Raw genomic sequence first — 24,912 nt, 5'->3', positions numbered from 1 at the left:
TAGCACTTGTGAGCCATGTTTTAACGGGGCGTGATTTGTGACAACAGCTGTATAGTATACCAATGCAAGGGTGTGTTAATATGTTCATTTCTGAACTATTCATAGATGTGTGTCTGCAAGACCAGGGTGTGTACGTTTACAACTCTGCACGGTATTGTAGAGCTGCAGAAGTGGCTTCATAGTTGAAGCATGTTGTGTTTCAGCTTGAAAAGTTTAGCCATCTTAAAATCAAAAGGACGTACTCCCTATTAGAATGACATTTGGCATGGGGGATCTGCCAAACTAACAAAACTTAAGTGTAATCTGATGAAGGCTTGAGTTTTGCTGCTTAAAAAATTTGCTTTGAGTTTTGATTACAACATTAGACCAGAATATATTTACTACTTTTATGGCATGGAAGTTAAGATGGGCACCATATAAGTTTCATACTGTTTTGTGCATTAGTGAATTTGTTAAGCCTTAACTGTCTCAAACTGAAGCGCTTTTAGATCCTAGAATTCCAGTTTGTACAGGTCTATGTCAAGGTTAATAACTAAGTGGATGATACTCAGATGAGACCTAATGGCATATCGCTGAACATTGTTTATTTTTCATCTTTCAAGATTGCTGCTGAACTCTGGCCCCACAAAAACTTTTATGCAGCCAGGCCCATAAATATGCTTCATTTGGTTACTTGTAGTTTAGCATAAGTTTATATGCATGCCTAATTCTGTTACATTTGGGGTTTTATATTCTTTGTTTTTCTCAGTTGAAAATATGTTGCCATACAGAATGATCTAATCTCCTTATCTTAAACCATCAGTATACATATTTCCCCCCCATAAATGCTGTGAACGCCACTCATGTGAAAGAACTCTACATTCTGAAATTTGGCTTGTTTAGACAATACTTTGCCTCCAGGAGGCAACCATTGTTTGAACAGGCTCACAAAGAAAAATAAGGTTATTACACAATTTTGTGTTTTCATCGTTAAGGAAAATTGCAAGGAAGTGAATTGTTATCTTCCTGTCTTACCTAACCCTGCTTAGCTATTTCAGGCCAGGTGTGGAGGACCTGAACTCTGTACAGATTTTGAATTGAACATGTGTTGGAGTTAGGGCCTGATGGTAGGATTCTGCTCCACCACCTCCACATTCGATCTTGCTAAATTATTCCTTCTACTCAAGTAAAGCACTCTTCTACTAACAAATTTTTTAAATATATTTTTAATTCACTGTAAAGTGAATAAGAACTGCATTCTTAATATTTTTAATATTCTTAATATTTTCTTGGCAACATTTATTGTAACATTTACTCTTGGGAAGTAGAAAGATATTGTTACAACCCATATTATGGTTAAGAAGAATTCAGTTTCCTAAGTCAATAGGACAGAGCATCTTCTACTATCATGGATTTGTGTGTGTTTTGATTGGCAGTTCAACAAAGAGAAGGTGGCCGCTCAATAGGACAGCATCTGGCTGACATCATGCTGACCTTGTTGCAAAAGTTTCTTAAGGGTGTAGCCAACACTGAACACTCATGCTGTGTTTATAGACCATTTGATATGGAATAGAGATGCATGGAAAATGTAGACTTCCTGTTTAAACTATGAAATAAGTCAGCAGTGCAGTGCAGTGCAGTGCAGTGCAGCAGCTAACGGGACTAATGCAATTCTAGGTTGCATCAACAGACATATAGCATCCAGGTCATTGGAAGTAATGGTACCACTCTGTATTCTTGAAATGTCAGTTTAAGAAGGATAATGACAAACTGGAACATGTCCAGAGGAGAGTGACAAGAGTGAAAGAGCTGGAGACCATGTCCTGTGAGGAAACACTGAAAGGCGATACAATGACCATATTTGAATGACTCACACATGCATGATATTGTAATTTGTTTTACAGAGGGCAGTACCCAAATCAATTGTATCAAAAGGATTTAGGCTAAAAATTAGGAGTATCCCCTTGCTGGTATGTTCTGTTTGACAGTGGAATAGATTGCCTTAGAGAGGCTTTATTCCTGCAACATGATTTTTTAGATCTCTTCCAACTCTGATTCTAAATATTAAGAGTTTATCCCAGCATCATTAATCTCTTAGCACAGTCCCAAGTCTGAAAATTGTACACTTCCACACTTTCATTGTGTATTTTTGAGGATATATACTGATACAGTGATACCTCAGGTTAAGAACTTAATTCGTTCTGGAGGTCCGTTCTTAACATGAAACTGTTCTTAACCTGAGGTACCACTTTAGCTAATGGGGCCTTCCGGTGGCACCGGAGCACGATTTCTGTTCTCATCCTGAAGCAAAGTTCTTAACCTGAGGTACTATTTCTGGGTTAGCGGAGTCTGTAACCTGAAGCGCCTGTAACCTGAGGTACCACAGTATTCTGGTTTAAGCTCCATATAAGATGTATTTTACTGTTTCTGTGTTCAGGTTTGCTTTGCAGAGTTTAATTTGTTCTTTCTCTAATTTCCATAGATTATAAGCACACCACAAAGACTGACCAATTCGGGAAGTGTTCTCATTGGGTGTCCCTACACCACAGCATCAGCCATGGTCACACAGATGCATATAACTGAAGCCACTGGCTGGGTTCCAGGGTAAATAATCCGTTTTTGCATGTTCATTCTGAGTTCCATGTTTTCTTCATAAGTTAGGAATCCTACTTAATGCACCTTTTGACTTTTGTATGCAAACATGTAGCCGCTTGACTTTGGTCAAGCTTCATTAAGTTACATAATTTATATATGGGATGATAGAAATAATGGAGACTATTTGCGCAATTAAAACAAGTCCTTACTCCTTCCTTAAATTTCTGTTGTATGTATAGCATCACACTTGCATATTAGAGAAGTATGCCAATCTGGAAGTAGGGCTAAGAAAAGGCTATTCTTTTAAAATCTAGTTTGCCAGTGTAAGTTCCATTGGTGAGCAACAAAATGGGCTGTTGTTGCATAGAGCTTTGCTCTTCATCAAGAAGTTAAGAGGTATTTTGGGCCTTACTATGCAGCTATTCTGAACGGTTTTAAAGATTTTAAATATTCATTGTTCATTAGAATGGCAAAGATTTTGATTTCATGCTGATAATATATATAAAGAAATTGGAAGGGGTGAACACTTTGAATTTAGCAGCTGGGCTTGGTTTATTGTGAATTTTGCTGAGTTGCTTTATCTATTTTCACTCTTTTTAGAAGCTTGTAAGATCTATATGGTGCTAGAGATAGTCTTAATTTTTGGTAACTAGAGATATGGTTGCTGTAACATCATCTGCTTTTGTTTGCCTAAGTTATCCAAGATCTCTTTAACTTGCAGGTATGGAATACACACACACACACACACACACACACACACACACACCCCTCTATCCTTTAGGGCACTCATTATCTTTCACCTTCACTTCTCCCAGCTAGCTAAGAAGCAGAGTAAACAACTTCAGAAAGCTATCCACTACAACCCAAACGTCTCACTCCTGGTCAGTCACTGCCACTTCAGACCCTATGAGCATATATGTGAAATTGATATTCTTTTTGCCCCTACATGCATCACTTTTCACTTGCATACATTGAATTGCATTTGGCATTTTATTGCTCATTCAACTCAGTTTCGAGAGATCCTTCACAGCTCCTTTTTGTTATTGCCACCCGGAACAATTTCATATCATGAGCAAACTTGACTGCCTCACTGCGTACCCCTAACTAAATGATTTATGAACAAGTTAAAAAGGACAGGTCCCAATATTGATCCTTGAGGGACCCCACGTTCTACATCTCTTCATTGTGAGAACTGTCCATTTATTCCTACTTTGTTTCCTGTTTCTTAACCAGAGGACTTCTCTTATTCCATGACTGGTGTGATCTTGCATCAAAAGCTTTTTAAAAGTCAAAATACATGTCAGCTGGATCACCTCTATCATATGCCTGTTGACACTCTTAAAAAAAATTACAGGTTAGAGAGACAGGACTTACCCTTATAGAAGCCCCACTGGTTCCACTATGCTTGGTAATTTTGTCTTTGACAATGCTTTTCTCTGGCTTTTTGGTAGTGGATCAGTGATTTCACATTTGAGTTCTTTAAGAACTTTTGGGTGGCAGCCATCCATTTTTAAATTTTTTGTCAATAATACCTCAAACTTAGTCTTTTATCTCCACTATTTGCCGCAGTTCCTCACACTGTGAAAGTTAATTTCAGCACAGGGATCTGCCCTATATCTTCCACAGTGAAGATAGATGCATATACTTCATTTATCCTCTCCACAATCTCCTTATCCTACTTCAGTACACCTTTAACTCTATTGTCATCCAAAGGTCCAACTGCCTTCCTAGCTGGTCTCTTGATACTAATGTATTTAAATATTTCTTGGTTCGTGGTTTTCATGTTTTTAGCAATGTGCTCCTTAATTATCTTTCGGCATCCCTTATTGTCTGTTTGTATTTATTTTGCCAAAAATTGTGTTCCTGTTCATGTCCACATTTCAACAAGACTTCCATTTTCTAAAGGAAGTTTTCTTGTCTCTAATGGCTTCTTTTATGTTGCTCATTAATGGCACAGGCACCCTATTAGCCTTGGTCATACCTTTTCTTGATCTGTGGTATCTAATTTTGTGGTTTTAAATAACTCATAAGGATTTTGGAGAAATCCAACCCTCTTGACTTTCCTTTTCAACTTAATAATCATGATAACAACAAATTTTCTATACCACCTTTCATCCGAGGATCACAATATATATTTTTCTTTTTCTTTTTACCAATCCCCTCATTATCAAATGTGGCCATGTTGGATTTTCTTAGCCATTGTCCATTTACATATATATATTGAATAGGATAGCTTCAACAATATTTACATCTATACTATCTTCACCCACAATGATTTGGTAGAGAAGCCTTCCTCTTTTGTGATTTCTAGCTTATCAGATTGTATGTCCTCTTCCACAGACAAACACCACTTCCCCCAGTGTGACCTTTCCTTCCTCCTTATAGTGATTGTATCCAAATGTTTCTGTGAAATAATAATAATATATTTTTACCCCATCCATCTCTGGGCGGCTCCGAACAGAATATTAAAAACACGATAAAACATCAAACAGTAAAATAGTAATCATGAGAAGGCCCATTTCTTTGTGCCACACAGTTGAGTTCTCTCGCTTATGGCACAGCTAGCGGGGCCTCTTCTAAACGTCTTAGTAATCAGATAGGTCTATATATAAGAGGAAAGGTTCTCTCAGGTAAATAGTTCCCAAGTTGCTTAAAGCTCCATACGTTAATGACAGGTGCTTTAACCTGGCTTGGTAGCAAACTAGAGGCAGTGCAACCCCATCCAGATCAGGCAAACTACCTAACACCCATTTACCCACAGCGCCTTCCAGTCAAAGATGTGGGATGGTTTCTGATAGTTGGAGCCAGTCTCCTGCTGCTGCTGCTCTACATATGAACTTCTTCTTTTGGGCTGGTTGTGGAGGATAAGCAAGCAGAGTGCATGTGTCTGCTTGTTTGAATAACTCCCTTGCTCTAGGGGCAGGACAAGGAAAGCATGTTGGGAGGAGAAGCACTGCCAAGACCCACCTTAGCTATATAGGCCCTGCAAAGATGAAAACAGGAAAAGCAGCAGGAGAAACAGCTGCTAATCTGGTGCAGTCTGCCCAGGTCTGGAGCAGGCAACCAGCAGAGGAAAATGGTGTCATCTTCACCACTCAGGCTTTTCCTGGTTCTCGGTTTTGTTTGAGGATCAACCACTTTCACAGTTCATTGTATGGACTGAGGACCTGGTTGTTTCATCTCATTTTTTAAGAAATTGAGGAACTAATACATATAATCGGAATGCAACAAACACAATAAGAAACACAAACTTTTATACAAGCATATAACAATGTGAATGAAACCACATATCCTCTTAAAAATCTGCTTTAAGAGAGAACTAGGGCAGAGTGTGTTATGACCAGTTTGAGAACTGATGTGGCCAGTTTGTTCCTGTCCAGGTCCCTACAAGAGTTCTGCAAAAGTCAGAAAAGGGCAAGAGCTGTTCTAGAGCTACTCCAGGCACCAGCACCACAAAAGGCAGCAGAAATAATTCTCCAGCTGTTTTATCATCCAGTTCTTCTACCAGGGTTCCTTTCTTAAGAACTCTTGGGACTATCAAAATTTCTCTTCCATTGGCCTTCTTCCCTACGGAGAAGTTATTGCCCATTTTTCCTAATAAGATGCTCATTTAGTATGTCCAGGAAGGCCTGCTGATCAGCCCCCAGTCCCCAGCAAGGTTTCAGGTTCCTCAGCTAGAGCTCAGGAAGATGATCAGGGAATGAAGTTGAACAGAAACAACATTTCTCATCCCAGCAAAACTCTTACAACTGAATGTCACCCATTGGTTTTATTTCTATAAATTCATCTAAATAAAATTAACTGCTTAACCAAGGAATCACCTAGTGGTGTACACTGAATAATTTGAAACAATCAATGTACAAATAAATTCCAATTTATTTAAGTTTAGTCAAGTTGCATTCCCCTAAGGGCAATTACAACTATTACAAATTATGCTCAATATATTTGACTAGCTTTAAAAATGAATAAAGCAAGTACTTAAAATATTTAGAATAGGTATAACGTGCTATGAAACATTAGTACAGCCTAAAATCCATATTTTGATATGTGCTGTTTTTTAATGTTTACAGGGATAGAAAACGAACTCAAGACTTTATGGAATCAGATTTTTCGGAAAGGTTTGTATCACTGCTGCATCCTGAATATGCTGACATTTGAACTTGTTAGCAAGATTTCATTTCCATCTCCCTCAAATAGTTCAGTTTACTATAATAGACCAAATAATATTGTCCTTTGTTGTACTTGCACACCTATTCTAACAGATTGTCTGGCTCGAACTTATAACTATCCGGTTGTTTATGTAACTTGCAAAGTATTTGGAAATGCAGTTTTGTAGAGGTGATAAGATCTATCATTGACTTTTGGTGAGAAAAATCTAGTTAAATCGCCATGTGTTTTTCTGCAGGCACAATTCCGGTAAACGTACTTCAGTGCTTTATCAGTCACTTAAGGGCTACACTTGTAAGACTTTATAGCAATTGAATTTTACTACTTGTATATAGGAAGTGAAAGTGAAGTTAGTGACGGTAAAAAAAATATGTTAGAGTCATAGTAGAGCATATGCTTTTCATGTCAAAAGGTCCCAGGTTCAGTTCCCACCATCTCTACTAGCAAGTCTACTAAGCCTCTGCCTGAGCCTATGTGACTATATGGAAACTTCAGGTGCAGGGGCAGTATTGCACTGAATACTGGCTGCTGGGGGGCTGTACAGTAGTGATAGGCTACTGACCTCATGCTCTGCCTGTTGCCTTCACAGTCTAACTACTTACTAACACGAGCAAAGTTCTGAACTATATGCACTTTTGATCTGACCCCACAAGGTTTTCTTTGCCGCCGCAAGTAAAAAATGGCAAATACACCATTTGATTTTATTATATGTGAGTTGTAAGCAAGTATACCATTGTAGAATTTCCAAAAAACATAGAATCATATCCCCAGAAGAAAAACATGAGCTTGAAATGCATTGGAGCAAATTATTTGATTTGCTGCTGGTTTTTTGGTTTGAAAATGATTACATTTCAGAGTAGGTTCTTCTGCACTTCCAAAATTCTAGTAAACTAGCTAGATGGTTTAATGTACTGTCTAATCTTTGCAAAGAACACATTCATAACGTAAACACAAAGCAGTATCTTGCAAGAAAGAGAATGAAATTAAAATTGCATGGCTGATTCTAGCATTATAAATTATTTATCATATTCTCCCAAATAAACATTTTTTCCAGATACTGCACCTTCCAGCAAACAGATAGTGCTTAGCATGAAAAATCTGTGATTGGTCTTTGTTGTCAAACTTAAGATTTGAATTTTTCTTCATCACAGTAAAAGAAGCAGAAAAGGAGATAAAAATGGAAAGGGTTTGAGACATTTTTCAATGAAAGTATGTGAAAAGGTCCAGCATAAAGGAACAACATCTTATAATGAAGTTGCAGATGAGCTGGTATCGGATTTTACAAACTCTAATGGCCACTTAGCTACAGATTCAGTAAGTAGAAAGTAACATTCATACACATCTAATATTTTGCAACCCACTTGTTCCTCTATAATCAAATTAAAATATTATGTGTAAACTATTAAGGGCTTGAAGAGACCAGTGCTCTTTCCACCCCACCCTCAATTTTCTTCCCTGCCCCACTTTTGCTGAAACACTTACCAACCTATGCCTCAGCTATTTTCAGTCATAGATTGACATAATAAACTTGTACAGTCTGTCCGGCTTCAGTTTCCTTTAGAGCTGTCTGTCTGTCTCTCTCTGATTCAATTGCTGTCAACATTCTGTAAGCCCTGGGACCTCACATGTGCTTGTTAGCCCATTTTCAGCTTTTTAATCCCTCCTCTCTCTCCCCTACACCTGCCCCATGAATTTACAAACTTGTATACTTTTGCAGTTCTTGTGACTCTTCGAAGTAGATGGGAACCATTCCCTTATTTTGGAGCAATCCTATTTTAGCTTTAGACTAGCTGCTGTTGTGAAATCTTACCATTAGGAAATTGTGATTGTGAAATCTCATGGTCCAAGGGTGAGTAGAGGAGCGCTCCTCTCGCCGCCCATGATTGCCCTGCCAGGTTCAAGGAGCAGAGTGGCTGCAGCTCTGCAACACCTGTGAGCGGGGGAAGTGATGGGGAGTGATGATGCAGGTGGCAGTGAGGTGGCGGGAGATGTAGCCACCTTTTGGAAGCTTCTGCTGAGCCCAAATTAGAAAAGTATGAGCAGATATAGAAAGGGGAAGAATGCAGCAGTCACAGAGCTTGGACGTATTTAAACTGCTTTAATCAGTTGACGTGTTCGCTTTCTCAATTTTTCATGGTTTAGACTAGCAATCTATAGATTAAAACATATGTTTTATTGCCCTTTCAGTCTGTTCAAATGTTGCCTTATGTTTTTAATAAAAAAGACATGCTTATAACGTGGCATTTTCAAAGATTCCGTACTCTAATAATTCTGTAATCAAACTTGCAAATGTTGTTCTTACGGCTAATTAGGTAATAAATTGGACCTCTCTTGGCCCCTGTTCAGCTTTGGATATAATCAAGGCAACTTTTTGCATGATATTTTTCCTATTTTGTATACTTTTTTCAATTATGTAGTTACTTCTGAGCATGTAAATACTTAAAGAGACAACATTCACATTAATTTATATATGCCTTTTCCACATTCCTGTGGAAGAATATGAGATATGTATGTGATTGGGAAGGAGAACCACCACTGGTTTGATATTGTATATATCTTGGTTTTCTACAAGCTTTGCCCGTAAATATTAGTTATAGTGTTCACATTAATGTCCTGCCTGCAGTGAAACCTTTATATGCATTTTAAAATGATTTAATACTGTTTTTCATACCTGTAGTGAGCTGATGATATATTTAACAGTATTGGATTTTAAACAGGTTTATGATCAGAAGAATATTAGGCGGAGAGTTTATGATGCCCTCAATGTATTGATGGCGATGAACATTATTTCAAAGGAGAAAAAAGAAATCAAATGGATAGGCCTTCCTACAAACTCGGCTCAAGAATGTCAAAACCTTGAGGTGAGTGAGGGGTGTAAAATTTATATTGGCAAACATTGTATTTTCTGTGTATAAAATGGAGACGCATGAATTCTACTTTAAGTAGAGTGATTCTATATAAATTATGAGTATGAGTGCTATCTGTGTGGGCCCCACACCAACCAAAAAATGTAGAAGTTTATTAATCTTTACATACTGTTTTTATAGATGTAAAATAAAATCTTAGTCTTAAGAAATATACTGTAAACTGCTCTGGAATATTAATTTTAGGGCAGCTTTAAAAGGAAACTAAACAATAAACAGTAACTCCAAAATATAATAGTTTTTATACCTAAGTCCCAATCAGAATTGCAGTGTTCTGGTTAGCTGCCTCATGTTAAAGTATTGTCTCATTTTTAACTTAAACTTTGCTGACTTCCCTACTTGATTGATGCAGCACGAAAGGTTCTGATGGCATCTGAAGCGCATCTGACGATTTTGCAATATATGTCCTATATGCTGCGATTCAGGTTCCCTAAAACAGTCATGAAGCAGTTTCACCTTGGCCCAGAGGAAAAGACACTTCTGTGTATTTATCTACTGTTTTGTAACTTTCTTTTCATATTCGTATTTAAGATAGAGAAACAACGGCGTATAGAACGTATAAAAGAGAAGAGAGCTCAGCTGCAAGAACTTATACTTCAGGTATATTTTTCAAATGTATGATATCACTTAAATCCATTGGGGGGGTGTTCAGCTAACTCACAGTAGGCTTGTTGAAATTAATGGACCTAACTTAGTCATGTTCATTAAATTCAGCCAGTCTACTCTGAGTAAAACTTTGTTGAATGCACTGCATGTTGTTTACTAGTGTTAAGTGGTGTGGTTTTAAAATATACATATATATATAAATAAGCATTCTTAAACTAGCAGAGTGCATACTTCCATGTTTCCTTCAGCTGTAAACTAAAATAAGTTTGCCTTTTGAAAAGCAGCCTGTCTCCTAATACAGCAAATAAATGTTCAAAGGAATCTGTGACAAACCAGTATGAACACAGACGTCATTCCCTGTCTAGCATCACAGAAAATCAGTGACATTTTCTGATTTAACCTACATTTGTTTATCAAAATCTGCAGTAATACTAAAATTTAAGCTTCTCAATGCTTCATCTAATACTAAAACAATTCTCATTTTCTGACACAATAATCTAGGACAGGTTTTGTTACGTGTTTTAAAATTTGATAATTTTCATTTCCTTCTACAGCAAATTGCTTTCAAAAATTTGGTACAAAGAAATCAACAAAACGAACAACAGACTCAGGGTGCTCCAGCTTTAAATTCTACAATACAACTGCCTTTTCTAGTAATAAACACAAGCAAAAGTACCGTCATAGATTGCAGCATCTCTCCTGACAAGTGAGTGTGATATGAGAGTATATGCTGTAGTGTTGAGTGCTTTGTAGTAAGCCTAAGAAACTTTTTTTCTAAATAAAAAAAAATCAATTTGTCACCAGATTTTACCCATTTCTCTCCCAATTCATGTTGAGTTTTTTATGTTTGGTCCGCCTGATGAAACATTTTGATATTGTATAGGATTTGACCTGCTAAGATGTTGTTATCAGTATATTGGTATTTGTGATTATTTTTGAAATAAAGATTTTTAATTTTTTAAAAATAGTACATTTCCCCCTTTCACTTTGTTTTTGGCTGTTGGTTATGCTGGCCAGAAGGCACCACCACACTTACGGTGGTAAGCAGAATTGTTGACGCCTGGTTTTATATTCAAATTTGTGTTATAAAAATTTTCATAATAAAGCTGGCTAACAACAAAATATCTTGTTTCTGGAACAGCTTCTCTAGTAGCAGTAGCAATTATAAGCTGTCCTATAAGTTATTTTTACCAATTTTATACGGCTAAAGAACCTAATTAGGGATGAAATACACTTAAAATGCATTTGGTGGGCAGGAAGGGGGGCACTGAATTTGAGTGAGGAGTCTGTAGATGACCTTTAAAATCCATTTGGTTTAGTACAAGAAAAGATTTTGGCTTAAGCAAGATTTCCCCTCAACTTTGAATCTGTTTAATGAGGGGGAAAAGTTTATGGACTCCTATTGCCTCGCATGGAAAAAGTGTTTTTAATTGGGGAAATATAATAATTTGTACCCTGCTGAGATGGCAGTTGACCAGATGCAATCAGAAGCACTTTCTGTACCTAGTTATGTTTTAAATATAGCTTTGACTCATGAAGTAATCCTGCAAGTGTAATTGTATTTGGGCACTTATTAACATATAATTTAGAAAATGCATCTAAGCTGCACTAGGAAATCTCACTCATTTTTCCCCTCTTACAGATTTGAATACCTTTTTAATTTTGATAGCACTTTTGAGATTCATGATGACACTGAAGTATTAAAGCGAATGGGAATGTCACTTGGCCTAGAAACAGGCAAATGCTCATCAGCAGACCTAAGAGCTGCTAAATCACTAGTGCCTAAAGCTTTAGAAAGCTATGTCACAGGTAAGGCTGTGGTTTTTGCATGTTGCTGATTAAATGCAAATCCTCACCATCGTGAAGAATTTCTAATGATGTCAGACTGCATGAAGATGGCAATACTGAGTGATTTATGAAAGTTGGCAGTATTGTACAAACTAAATCACAGGTTTAAAAGTAGTCATCTGCAACTAGAGATTCCAGAACTTGTAAATAAACCAAAGTGCTTGAATGGTGTACTATTCAAAGTAGTGCCATTAATAATTCCTGCTGTCACCCTGCTATTTAAAACTAAGGGAGTGTCTACATATTTTTAAAGTCCGGTGAAAAAGTATGCTGCACAGTTTCAGTAATGGTATCTAGCAAATGTATTGACGATCAAGGGGCTGATTCTGGCTACAGAATCTCTCTTAGTGGAACGATATTTGAAGTGGCTTGCTACACACAGTCACAAAATAATTAAGCTAAAGAACCACTTTAAACAATTTGTGACATAGGTAGAGCAGATTATGTTATACTTTAAACCAGCCTTTTCCAATCTGATGCCCTCAAGATATTGTTGAACTACAATTTGCTTTGCTAGGAGGCAGCAGGCACACCAAATAAGGAATATTATTGTGGTCACCAAGCCGCCTTTAAACACAAAATAGGTTGCTGCCGAAAAGGTGCCTGGTGCTCATCACCCTGAAAGTGACAGGCTTTCCTTCTTTGAAAGGAGGACTGTAGAGCACAGAGGGAGTAATCTGAGTATATGTGAGCTACTCTTGGAAGCTGCTCTCCTCCCCCTGCATGCTGTTCTGGGCTTTTCCTCGAAACCCCCCTGAGACGAATTTTGCAGCTTGTTGGGAGGAGAGTGGGAGAAAACCCCATTGTGCAAGTGGCTTCCACTGATGGGGTGAATCCCAACCCATTGTGTCCCCAGAGAAATTTCCCTTGTTTAGTGAATATAACCACCTTTTTAAAACTAACATATACATAATTTTTTAGAGTAACACAAAACATATTTTAAAGCTGCAAATGGCAAATCTTGTGTTTTGTCTTTGTATTCAGTGATAGTTTCAATATTTCTTAGGCCTTCTGATTGTCCTTATGAACCAGGAGCAATATGGGGATTTTTTTTTATCCTTCCCTACGCAAACTGCTATTTCAAAGGATTCCTATCTGTTCTCTTAATCATAACATAATTACGCAATGTAAAGTTGTGGCTAGATCTGTCTAATCTGCATAGTTACAGAAATCAGAGGCCTGTACAAACAAAGTAGCTGATTTAAATGTGTGTTGTACAAATTTTCAGGGAGAGGACCGCAGTGAGATTCTTACTGCTTTCTGAACAGCCTCTACTTGTTTTGTTAAACATAATCTGTTCTTTCTTTCAAGGACTGCAAGGTAGTAAAATGCTTTAAAATAAGCATTTGTGTTCATATTCGTATGGCTCATTAATAACAAAAAATGGTGTTGTATGCATTCCTCTTTAAAAGTTATTCGCTAATGATATCCTGCTCTTGGTGTTCTGAGCCTCTAGGTCTTGCATCTTTGAACATAGAGAAGCAAGCTTCCAACTTTGATCACACCTAAACAGGATTTCCAGTATCCCAAATGGCAACTTTATTCTGACAGTCAATGAGCTATTGTATTGTTTAAACTAAAGCACCAAATTGAACATGGAAAAATGGGATGTTGTAGCGTTTGCTTATACCAAAATCCCATAAGTAGAGCAGTAATATTGCAATGATTTCATTATCTGGAGCTCTATATTCAAGGGTATAAATACTTCAATTGAGCACTTATATTTCCTCATGGATGCTGAATAAACTTGAGATGTTGAATGTTGGATAGTTGAACTTGCCTCTGTTGTATTTCTCCTACCTTCACTGTACTGTCTAGAAAGGGTTAATGAGTGAACAAGCTAAGATAATCTCTTAGTTCCATCTGTCTGAGTGTATAGAGGGCCTTGTCTTCTGCTTTAAAATTTCCTGAGCTAAAAATAATGCCAGTTTTAATTTACCACTGGTACCATTTTACCAGTGTACCTGAAAGATTAACTTGCCCTCTTGTTGGAACAGCCAAAGTACACTAGACCCATGCAAATAGTCCATTGTGCTGGCACTTCAAAGACTCTCCAGATAATTTGCTACACTAGATCTATGATGTCATTTTGCATTTTAAGGGATTTTCCTTAGATAATTAGGGGAGGCATTAACTCAAATAGTCACCCAGCTTGTTGTATTTTTAAGTTGACCAGTCAACATTTTTGTTCTCTAAAATGCTCTGGGTGATTCAGCCTTTCCAGGTTGAAGTTTGTTTTTACCATGCAAGCACTATCAATCTAGAAAGCTAACTTGCATATGTTTTTGATAGGCTTAAATATATCCCCTTCCCCCCAAAAAATTGCCTAGCATGTGGAACACACCACTAATATGATAACATGGGAAACAGAACAGAAAGCCAGGGGGGAAAAGGTGTGCAATAAACTTAGATCATCAAACTCCTGTTTGCAAGATTCAGGCATTCCTACTTGGCCATAACAGAGAGAAGCTGGTGCCAATTCTTACTAGAAATAGACCACAAAATAACAACTAGCTTTTTATATAACGTATAGCTAATTACTTACTTTATCCCCTCAAATACTGTTTTTCTGAGACATTTTAATACATATTGCCCTTGTAAGCATATATGTGTTTCATACTGGTAACATACCAAGTACTCTACAGAAAATAGACCTGTATGTCTCTGCTCCCATTGCCAGTCCCTAAACTCTCACACAACATGAGAAAAGGATTAGATGGTGCTAGGGAAGAGACTGAGCCGCATCTATCCCTTCAGCTTCAAAAGGCTTGGTGGAATCAGTTCCAAGACTGCAGAATAGACTAAGGTGAAATTTTCAGGATTCCAGAAATATCCTCAAGGGAATAAAAAAGTATGTTCCTGTACGGAAAAAGTATTGACCATTTGTTGTTGCATGTTTACTTCACATACATGTTATGTGTTGAGTTGTAATTGACTAAATGCTTTCTTTTAGATATATCTACAGGAATTTACTGCTTGAACCAGGGGCTAGTTTTAAATTCAGCTCAAGCAGGTTCTGCTTTGGCCACAGCTGGGAATACTGCTCTTTTTAAGTCAAGGTAAGTAAGTGGGACGCATGTGGCGCTGTGGTCTGAACCACAGAGCCTAGTGCTTGCCGATCAGAAAGTCGGCGGTTCAAATCCCTGTGACGGGGTGAGCTCCCATTGCTCGGTCCCTGCTCCTGCCAACCTAGCAGTTCGAAAGCACGTCAAAGTGCAAGTAGATAAATAGGTACCACTCCGGCAGGAAGGTAAAAGGCGTTTCCGTGCACTGCTCTGGTTCGCCAGAAGTGGCTTAGTCATGCTGGCCACATGACCCGGAAGCTGTACACCGGCTCCCTCGGCCAGTAAAGCGAGATGAGCGCCACAACCCCAGAGTCGTCCGCGACTGCACATAACTGTCAGGGGTCCCTTTACCTTTTACCTAAGTAAATGTTGAATGGATGGCTTGTTTTTATGTTATTAAGAAACTACAATTGCCTTCTGGGAAAAGCAAGCCCTAAGCCTTTATTTCTTGTTAAATTCTCCCAAGCAGATACTGGGTTGATCCTCTTCAAGTCGAGACACCCTGATTTTTGTTACATCTCTGTTGATCACTTTTTGCTATATACATTTCTGAAGTAATCGCTGAACTGTGATTGGGGTTTAAGATTAATGTGTTCATGGGTTTAAGATTAAGTAGGGTTCTAGACTGGAAAAAGTGAAATTACTTATTTAAAGCCACAGATCCTATTTTATGAAGGATTTGCTCACATACGCATGGACATCACTTTCTCCTAGGTTGATTTACTCATGATTTGATAGCTTTTATTAGACCAATCAAAATACCACAAAACAGTGCACAAGCTTTTTAATTCTCTAGAACTCTTTATCTGGCTGCATGGTAAACAGACCTGAAGGAGTGGGAGGGATCTTGGCCAATGCAACACTAAGTATGCATCTGGTGAGGAGAGTATTATGCCAGAATTTGGGAGGAGGTAGCATGTGTTCATATGAGGCCCTCTATATGCTGAAGACTTCAGATTGCAGCAAGGCCTGCTGGCAACAAGAATAACAATGGCATAACATTAGATTAAGTTTAGCATACTAGTATTCTGTTTGAAAGTTCTGTCTGTAGAAACTAAAAAAATCCATAATGTCTTAATCACACATGCAACACTGAGATTGATTCTAATGTTGAGATGCATACCTGCATGTGTTAACCAAACCTACAACAGTACAGCTTAGTGGAATGCAGTTTTAAGTATCAAGTTGTTAAATAGGAGGCATTTCTCTCAAGCAGATTTTTTTGCTTCTTTAATAGTGGAAATCCAGGGTTGTGTCTAGATTCTGAAGTGGCCTTAGCAACAGGCCAGCTGCTGGCTCCCAGCAGCCAACAGTCCAGCAGTGCAACATCACACTACTCAGAGTCACGTGGTGAAACCCCCTGTTCCTTCAATGACGAGGATGAGGATGAAGATGACTCTTCTTCACCAGAATAAAGGCACACTAGTCATTTGAAATACCCCTCTTGTGCGCTTAACTCTCTTTACATAGTTTTCTTCCACGTTTTGCCTCTTTACCCTGTGCAATTTTGTTGAAATTTTGGAAAGGTGTCAGAGACAGGAAGCTGCTTATAACAAGGCACAGTACATTGTACTACTACAGAACAAGAAGAGAGGATGACTCAGTGCTCATAACTATGCACATCGAAGAGAATGTGGAGCCCTTCAAACAAGCAAATGACCTCTGGTGTGACAGTGTTCTCTTTCATTGGTACCCAAATCTCATCCACAGAGGCAGAATGGATTTCTTCTCCCTGCAACATGTTAATGCCATACTTGAACAGCACTACAGTGACAGACCGCCTGCACTTCCTGTCGGGACATTCATTTACCTAGGCCACTTCTCATGCATGGGTTGTTCCTCTTCTGTATGCGTGGAGGGTCAGCTCCTGTGTTTTATGTATTTGTGTTTGTAGTCCTCACTGCCAGAAAGAAGTTGGAAGTGGTCCTGGTAGCCTGGTTGCATAGGGGCCGCCTGGATCCATGGTGGACTCCTCTGTAATCTGCCAGGCAACTTGAGGACCCTCATTAACGTTTGTGACAGGTAAGAGTGGGGTGTCCTTTCCCAATAAGCTTTGAAAGGCACATGGTTAGTGTGCACCTCCACATCTCCCCTTCTGGGCCCATATACCGAATAATTGAATTGGCTCGCATTACTTTCCCCTTCACTATTAGGGGGGAAAACACCTTTAAGAAAGGTCAGAGTGGACAATGCACAATTTTTCTTTTTATATCATCAGTTGCCTGCTTCTTTTCCCTTACATCACATAAGATGCTAATTAACTCCTCTGCCCAATTGTCATTTTTTTTTCTACAGAAGAACACAAATATTTAAAACCACCGTGCCTCATAAGACTATGTGATAGGGAAGCTATTGAAGTTTTATTCTGGTTGAATAGCTGTGTGAAGAAGTGGTATACATTCACAATGAGACATGTGGTTTTCAGCTTGAAATCCTCTGTTTTAACTATTCCAGATTTAGTATTTCATCAGGTTATCATTTTCCCCTTCTACTGTCCATTAAGCAGTGAGACAATGCTCACAGCACACTCTGTGCAGCTGCTGTTTTAATTTAGAAATGAAGAAACTGTATTGAAGGAATTTTTAAATTTTTAAAAGATGACAGTACAAAATGCTAAGATTTTAACTGATATGTGACGTTCCCTCACACTTTTTAATGGATAAAGGAAGGTTATAGCAAAGCTTTCCCCCATAGAATCTTAAATTACAGTCCTATGAAATCCAAGCAATTTTAGTTGACAAGTGTGTTCTGAAATCATAATAAACTTGCTTTCTAAATGTCTACTAGACCAATGAAATATAAATTATTTAAATAAAATACAGCTCTCTTTAGAAAACTAAAAAATGAATTTTTTTGAAGAAACTATTTTGATCTCAGGTTTTAAAATAATCTATGAAGCCATAATCTTTGCTGCAGATCATACAGTGCTGATAGGGAAATAAGAAACTGGTATCTTCAAGTGTAACAATGGATGTGAATATATGAATACAGTAATCTAAAGAGGCTTTTTACTTTGATTTTGTGTGTGTGTTAAATGAGGCAGCTTCAGCTGAAAGTACTATGATCTAATTTTGGGGAAATTATAAAGAATGTTTTAGAGAAGGTATATACTAGGTTTTTTCACCCCAGACTGATTTTTTTTTGCATATGAGTATTAACATCCAAAAGAAAAGCTCCATTTTTAGTCTTTAGGGCTACATTGCCATCTGGGAGGTAGCAGAAGCGTGTTCCAATTTTTAAAATTGCTTACTGTTTGTGATTTGGCAAACCATTAGGCAGTCTTTCACATGTACTGAATGTAGGATTTCACTATGTTCCAGGCCTAGTGTTCTGAATAGAACTCAAATTCTGACACAATCCTGTGTCAGAATTGCTGACCAAATGAGGAGGGAGGTGCTCAATCTCTGAACGAAAACATGGAGATGTGGTAGAATAAAAACAAAGTCATTTTCACCTTCACTCTAACTTTCTCATGGTAGGAGATGCATGTCTTTTTAATGTGGGTCCATCCATTCACTGCAAACACAAGGATTGGGGGATAAACTCTACTTAGTAGCTTACCTTTCCAGGTCTTTTATCCCAGTTGGCTTTTAGTACCAGAAGTAAACTGGTTGGGAGAAAGGCACTTGAGGGAACAAGTTGAGGACAGGAAGAAGGTCTTGTGAGAAGCTTACCTGCATGCTCCTTTGGCCTTTTAAATCACACCCCCAGTTCCCTGCATTACAAAAAATTGCAGACCCATGTTTATAAAGCTGCTATTCTACCTTGATCATTTCAGCCTTGCAGCAAATCTCCTTCCTTCCACTCCACTAAACAACACACACACACACACACACACAAACCTGGTATCGCCACATTGCATGCATATATTTATGAATCTATTCCAAAGTAGATTTGTATGGATGCATGGACTTCTGGCCATGTCTTAAGTGCATAATATGGCCTATAACCAGCACAATTACTTATAAGCAGTTTTAGGTCTTAGACATTAAACATATTTAAGGGAAAGGGCGGGAAAAAATTGGCCCTCCAGCTGTTGTTGAATTACCCCTGACAGTTAGCTATGCTGGCTAGGACTGATAAGAGTTGTATTCCAACACCTGCTATAGTGGAGGATCACAACTTCCCCATCTCCATTTTAGGGCAATACATCTTGAAGTGAATGGTTACCTGAAAATAGGATGGCAGATTATGTGGTTCAAGAGGACGTTTCCCTTACATATGTACAGAGACAGTTCAAATTCTGTGCCAGAGCGAGTTTCATTTCATTATTTCTCTTGTTCGTATTTGAAATGATTTACTGTTCTGCCTCTAATTTATTCTGGTTTTGTTAGAGAGAGGCACAAAGTTAGGAAGAGCACTATGGCCCTGCCTCAGCCACTGGAACTCTTGGTTCCCAAGATTCAAGCAGGCATTTATCCACAACTTTCAAGCATGTCAGCATAAGTAAAAGGGCTGCAAACTTGCTGTTTTGTGTGTGTTTTGATGAGATTTTTGCAAAGCTGAATTTTGTACCCCAGAACCATATTCTGAGATTTGCCCCACAGATGCGCACACACTTTTATGAAATTGGAGCTACACATAACTCTGCCTACATTTGTTCATCAGAGTCCATGGGAAGCTTTTGTGTCATTAGAGCTCAACCCAGTTCTGCAAATAACAGCACTTTCATGAAGCGTGTTCCTCACATAGCATAACAGAACACTGTTCTCCTGCTCTTCCTCACTTAGTGTGTGTGCATGACCACCATGCTAGGTAGGGTGTTACAGGGAATGAGAGATTAATGTTTCTTGACCAAGAAGATGGGGGCAGATGGATGGGACAGTGATATGCAAGGAGTGGACAAGCTTCTTATTCCACATTAACAGCAGATGGGAAAAGATGGGGTTCTGCAATGCCTTTTATGATTCCTTCATGCCAAGTGCTGCATTCATAGGACTAGAGTGAACCCTTGAGATTTCATCAGATTAAACTGGCAATCTGAATTGGGAGAAGGGGGAAGAGAAAAAATTCACAGTAACCAAAGAGGCTGACCATATGGCATGAATATTATGGAGCACTTTGATTGTTATCCTTCAGAACCAGTTTTGGAGGGAAATGGTTGAATGGTTGGGGAAAGTTCAGACTTCTTTGAAAACAACAAATACAGGAAAATCAATTAAAGCAATATGGATGTTCGCAAGTTATTCCCTGCCTTTGTTGTAGTTGTCAGATTTTGCTATGTGGGTACGTACAGAAAGTATAAGTAAATATGAAAGATCCTTAATGCTTTTAAACTGGAACCACAATGCAATTTTTATATGCAATGTTTATATGTTTTGTGTTAGTGGGAAATATATGTTTCTTTGACAAAAATGTCTTAATTAAAACAGGAATTTGCATCATGCAAACCCACTGTCACTAACACAGGTGAAAATAAAATAGCCAAATCATATTTGGAGTAGTGGTATTTCAGGGAGTCTATTCTGAGTATGGTTGGCTTTGATGCTACCCATATGAATTAAGCCTGGCACAATGTTAAGTTTCTTCCTACCATTTTTTATGAACTGCATAGTGTTGTACACATCAATAAATGTCTGGTGTGCACACCTGAGCAAAACTGGTTAAAGATTAGGATCTGAAAAGTACAACCATTTTATTCCACCAGAGAACTTCTGACTATGTCCTCCTAAAAGAATTTATGATGGTCTGAAAGCATTCTTGTCTTTACCAAAACCTTGATAGTCTGTTTTCTCCAAATGATCTAAAGGCCTATTTATTTCTCACCACATCTATATGCCAGCAGCAGAGAAACTTGTCAGATGATGGTAATGATTCATGTGGCAATGTTGTACACACAGAACAGCTGTGTCTCAAGTAGCCTTTGTGTAGTGATCCAAATATTTAAACCAACCCCAGCACATTGCAGCAACTTTAGTCTGTAGTTTGTAAATGAACTTGCAGAAGATGTAATGTTCCATGACTTAGCTACCAGATATTTTAAAATCTGTTTTATGCTATTTTGTAGAGAGGCTGGGTTTTTCTGCTTGTGTTTGTTTTTTTACTACCGCATAATATATAGTTTGTGTGACTAAAGTGTGAAAAATGTGGTAGTCTTGTGTATGTCTTAGGAGAAAGAAGGCAGACGCAAAGAAACACTTACACTTTAAGACTGTTGCTACTAGCAATGTAATATGTCTGATCTAATAGAAAAATGTTACCTTGTAGTATATCACATACTTTATAAAAAAAACACCATTATTTTTTTATGGAAATTTTATATAAGAATCTATTTCTGCATATTTCAAGTGATCTTGTATTTTATTAAAGTGCTACAAGTAAGGATTGTGCAGAAGAGTGCAAGTATTTGCATCTGATTGAAATGAAAAGCATGCATACTTTGAAGAAAAATAATATCCTGCTGTTTGTGACCTGAGAAGTAAAGCTAAACTGTAGAACAGAATAAAATAATTTAAAGACAACTGGGGTTGCTCTTGTTTTTAAGCAAACACTGCAGCAGAGGAAAGCTGTCAAAGGTTAGTGTTCATAGCATGTGTTCTCCATTTCAGAAAATACATCTTACAGAGTAAACTGCAGGGGAAACAGGGTCAAGTTGAACTGATGTTTTCAAAATAAATAGAAAGCATAACTAATTTCAACACTTAGTAGGTTCTTCTGGACTGGAGTCTAGCACAACATCCAGCTGATCTTCTTAGTTCTTAACAATATTGTGTGTATTGCTGGCAATTCAAATACTGGGAAAAGCATTTTCTAGGTTCCTAATGATGTTTACTTGGAAAGCAAGTCTTACAGAGATTGCATGTGACTACACCAATAGGTACTTTTAGTAAATAGTATAAAACTAATTCATTTAAGAGCCATACAGTGCTGCCTCAAGTGTACTGTGCAGAAATCGCTTGTGTGTCTAAGTTCAGGAACATTTAGAACTCCAAGGTTAAGTACAACACACTGCATGGAACAGTTTGCATCATATGCTAAAATGTATTTAACTGGCAGCATTTTTTAACCTTTGCCTCTATATTCATCTCTTCTTTTTTCCTTTCTCACTACTTGATTAGGAAGGTGTAGTTCTCTAAAGTTGACTCCTTTGTTGGGAGTGCTAAGAAATCTGATAACGCAAGCTTACCTTCTCATTTTGCCTAAGGAGAAACTTTTCAGCAGTGTTTCCATGTGCTATTGTAGCAAATTGCCTCATCAGGAAAGTGATATGCAAAGCAATAAAACCCAGCCAACTTTTGTGTTTTGGAGGCAAGTGCCTATCTTCTGTGTCACAGTCAAGAAAACAGAGTAGTTCTTGGAGAAAGGCTAGAGCAGGGTTAGCCAAGATGGTACTTTCAAGATGTTGTTGAACTTCTGCTCACATCAGCCTTAAGCAGCTTGCCCAGTGATCAGAGGCGGTAGGAACTGGCGTCCAGCATGTTGGTTATTCCTAGGGTAGAGTATCTGTTCCTTGTGTGGCTCAGATATGAGACTACTTCAGGATTGTACCAGTCTCTGATCCCAGTGTCGTGTTGATGGTGAGCTATGGCTCAATAACACTTTTTGAAAAACACATACCCCTTAAAGCTGCTTATTAGTGGTAACTGTTACTATGGAGTGAATTGGGGCAAGTATTTTCTGCAAAGGCACCCAGTTCTTAAAATTGGCCTTCAGTCACTAATTCTGACAGCTGGATTTCAATAGTGGTTCTGGATAGGGTGCTATTTGTTCTCATTGACCCAATTGGAGGACAATCAGTAGCTCTGGCGGGTTTGTTTTTTCCCCAGGTTAACCCTTACCCACCATGTCCTAGTCCTGATCCCAGCTGCAAATAAATATACACTCTCGCCATAAAGAACATAATATTTTCATGTTACACTGACATTTTTAATTCTATTGCAATTATGAGAAATTAAATTGTTTGTTCTATAGGGTTCTTTGACCAGGATTGTCCACAGTGGGAAGAGTCTGGCCTGCTAGTGTGGCCACAAGTTGACTTTATGTAGCTGAACGCCTGAAGGAATAGTTGTTGACCTTGGCTGAATGGCAGGTAGGATGTACCAGAGGGCGGGATGGAGGGTTTCTGTTGATGGAATGAAGCTTGAAACTCTGGCCCTTGGAAGACTAATAGGAAACCCTGTTTATGTATAGTATTTGTCCAGATACACTGTGTGCTCTTGGTGGCCTTCAAAGTAGTAGAGATAAATACACTGCAGCATGTTCATCTTTAGCCGCACTTCTGGCTAGAAGGAGCTTAATTTTGCAATTTGACTGGGGATTGGTTTTGTCATTCACAGTAAATCAGCGGAAAAGTACAAAGTCAAAAGCAGCAAAGAAATAATTGTGTATGCTTATTGTTCATTAAACTCTGCTTCAACCCTACATGTAGGATAAAGGGTCGGATTCAAACAATGTTCTCTTTGTAAGCATTGTAGGAATCCAGTGTAGGGGGAGGACATGTTAATTTAAAAATGCAGGGGTGTTTGTTCAACTACCTACATTGTGTGATATGTGTAGGTTATTCCTCAGGGCATGTTCTGTACAGGGTATTGAACCCTGTGTTATTTTTTGGTGACATGATTTTGTGTGTCAAAGAAATCTTTTTGCCTATTACCACTGAGATTTGTATGTAATATTAATTTGCCTCACCTCTTTCTACCCAGGTTTGTTGGTTTCATGGACTACTCTTCTTTCGCTCTCAATATGAGACTTTCTGAAATGCTTCTTTATTCTTTTGTTCTCTTGTGTTGGACCTATAAAAAACCTGCTGCTGTTTCTGTAGTAATATCTGAACAGGCATAACACACTCTGTCATCCAAAGAAAGTGAACAGTTCAATCTCATTCAAGTTCACTCAAAAGTAGAGTCCATGTGATAAAGTGCACAAGATGTCGGAATGGGACTGGGAAGATCCCTGTTTGAATTGCACAACCATGCAGTTCAAAAACAAAGTGTTTCCAAGTCAGGAAAAAGTCTGCTCTTTGCCATTCCACATATTTCTGAATTTTGTATGTAATGATCTAGATATGCCCCATTACTATCAAATCCTTTCTACTAGTTCATGGCAACTTTATGGATGACCAGGCTCTATATAGCAACAGTCAACTTCTAAGTGCATTTCTGCTCCCTGAATTGTAGCCCCTGTGAACCCACAGTGGACCTTTCTGGTCCTACAGCAGGGCTGGGAAACCTGTGGCACTCCAGTCCTCATCAGTCTCGGACAGCAAGGCCAAAGATCACAGATGAAGCCAGTTGAAGTTCAACAGCATCTGGTGAGCCAAGGTTTCCGCAGCCCTGGCCTGGAGAATGGCAAAGAATACATTGCCATGACATACTATTACCAAGTTCTGGTTTAAGAGCCCTTCTTATTTGTGCATATTGCTAATTCTACTCCCAACCTGAAATGTGAGTATTATAAAATGGCTGTCCCATTGTTCCATTTAGGTGAAAGTGAGGGGGCAAGGACAGCTATAAACCAGGAATGAGAAGGTACAGGAAATGACTCAGAAGATTTAGCTTTATTTAATTAACCATTTGTGCTTTTGAAATATCTCCTCACTGATTTTAAAACTACACTACTTAGTGCCACAGGCAGAGGCAAGTTAGAACAGTTATCACAGCCTCTGGCATGGGCAAGATAATTACATGGATCAAGAATCAGTTACAGAAAAGGTGTGTTCTTCCTGGAACATTCTGAAATCTGTACCAGTTTAAGACTTGTTTTAAACCTCGATGCCAGGGAGCAGTGTC

At 38.3% G+C, this 24,912-nt stretch overlaps 1 protein-coding gene across 4 annotated transcripts in view; it reads left to right on the top strand.

Annotated features, from left to right (window-relative positions):
- Positions 1-21,645, top strand: part of TFDP2 (transcription factor Dp-2) — a 36,224-nt gene extending 14,579 nt beyond the window's left edge. For all 4 annotated transcript variants that reach the window (XM_083503723.1, XM_083503722.1, XM_083503720.1 and 1 more), the window contains 9 exons: positions 2,462-2,583; positions 6,645-6,692; positions 7,893-8,055; positions 9,459-9,602; positions 10,197-10,265; positions 10,826-10,977; positions 11,914-12,080; positions 15,073-15,178; positions 16,422-21,645. In XM_083503723.1, the coding sequence (XP_083359849.1) occupies positions 2,537-2,583; positions 6,645-6,692; positions 7,893-8,055; positions 9,459-9,602; positions 10,197-10,265; positions 10,826-10,977; positions 11,914-12,080; positions 15,073-15,178; positions 16,422-16,599 (1,074 nt within the window). In that variant the 5' untranslated portion in view covers positions 2,462-2,536 and the 3' untranslated portion in view covers positions 16,600-21,645. The remainder of the gene's footprint in view (positions 1-2,461; positions 2,584-6,644; positions 6,693-7,892; positions 8,056-9,458; positions 9,603-10,196; positions 10,266-10,825; positions 10,978-11,913; positions 12,081-15,072; positions 15,179-16,421) is intronic.
- The last annotated feature ends 3,267 nt before the right edge of the window (positions 21,646-24,912 follow it).

Source organism: Podarcis liolepis (genome assembly GCF_965112155.1).
Source record: "Podarcis liolepis genome assembly, chromosome: 5".
In the NCBI taxonomy this organism is placed as follows: Eukaryota; Metazoa; Chordata; class Lepidosauria; order Squamata; family Lacertidae; genus Podarcis; species Podarcis liolepis.
This window is presented reverse-complemented; position numbering and strand designations above follow the sequence as displayed.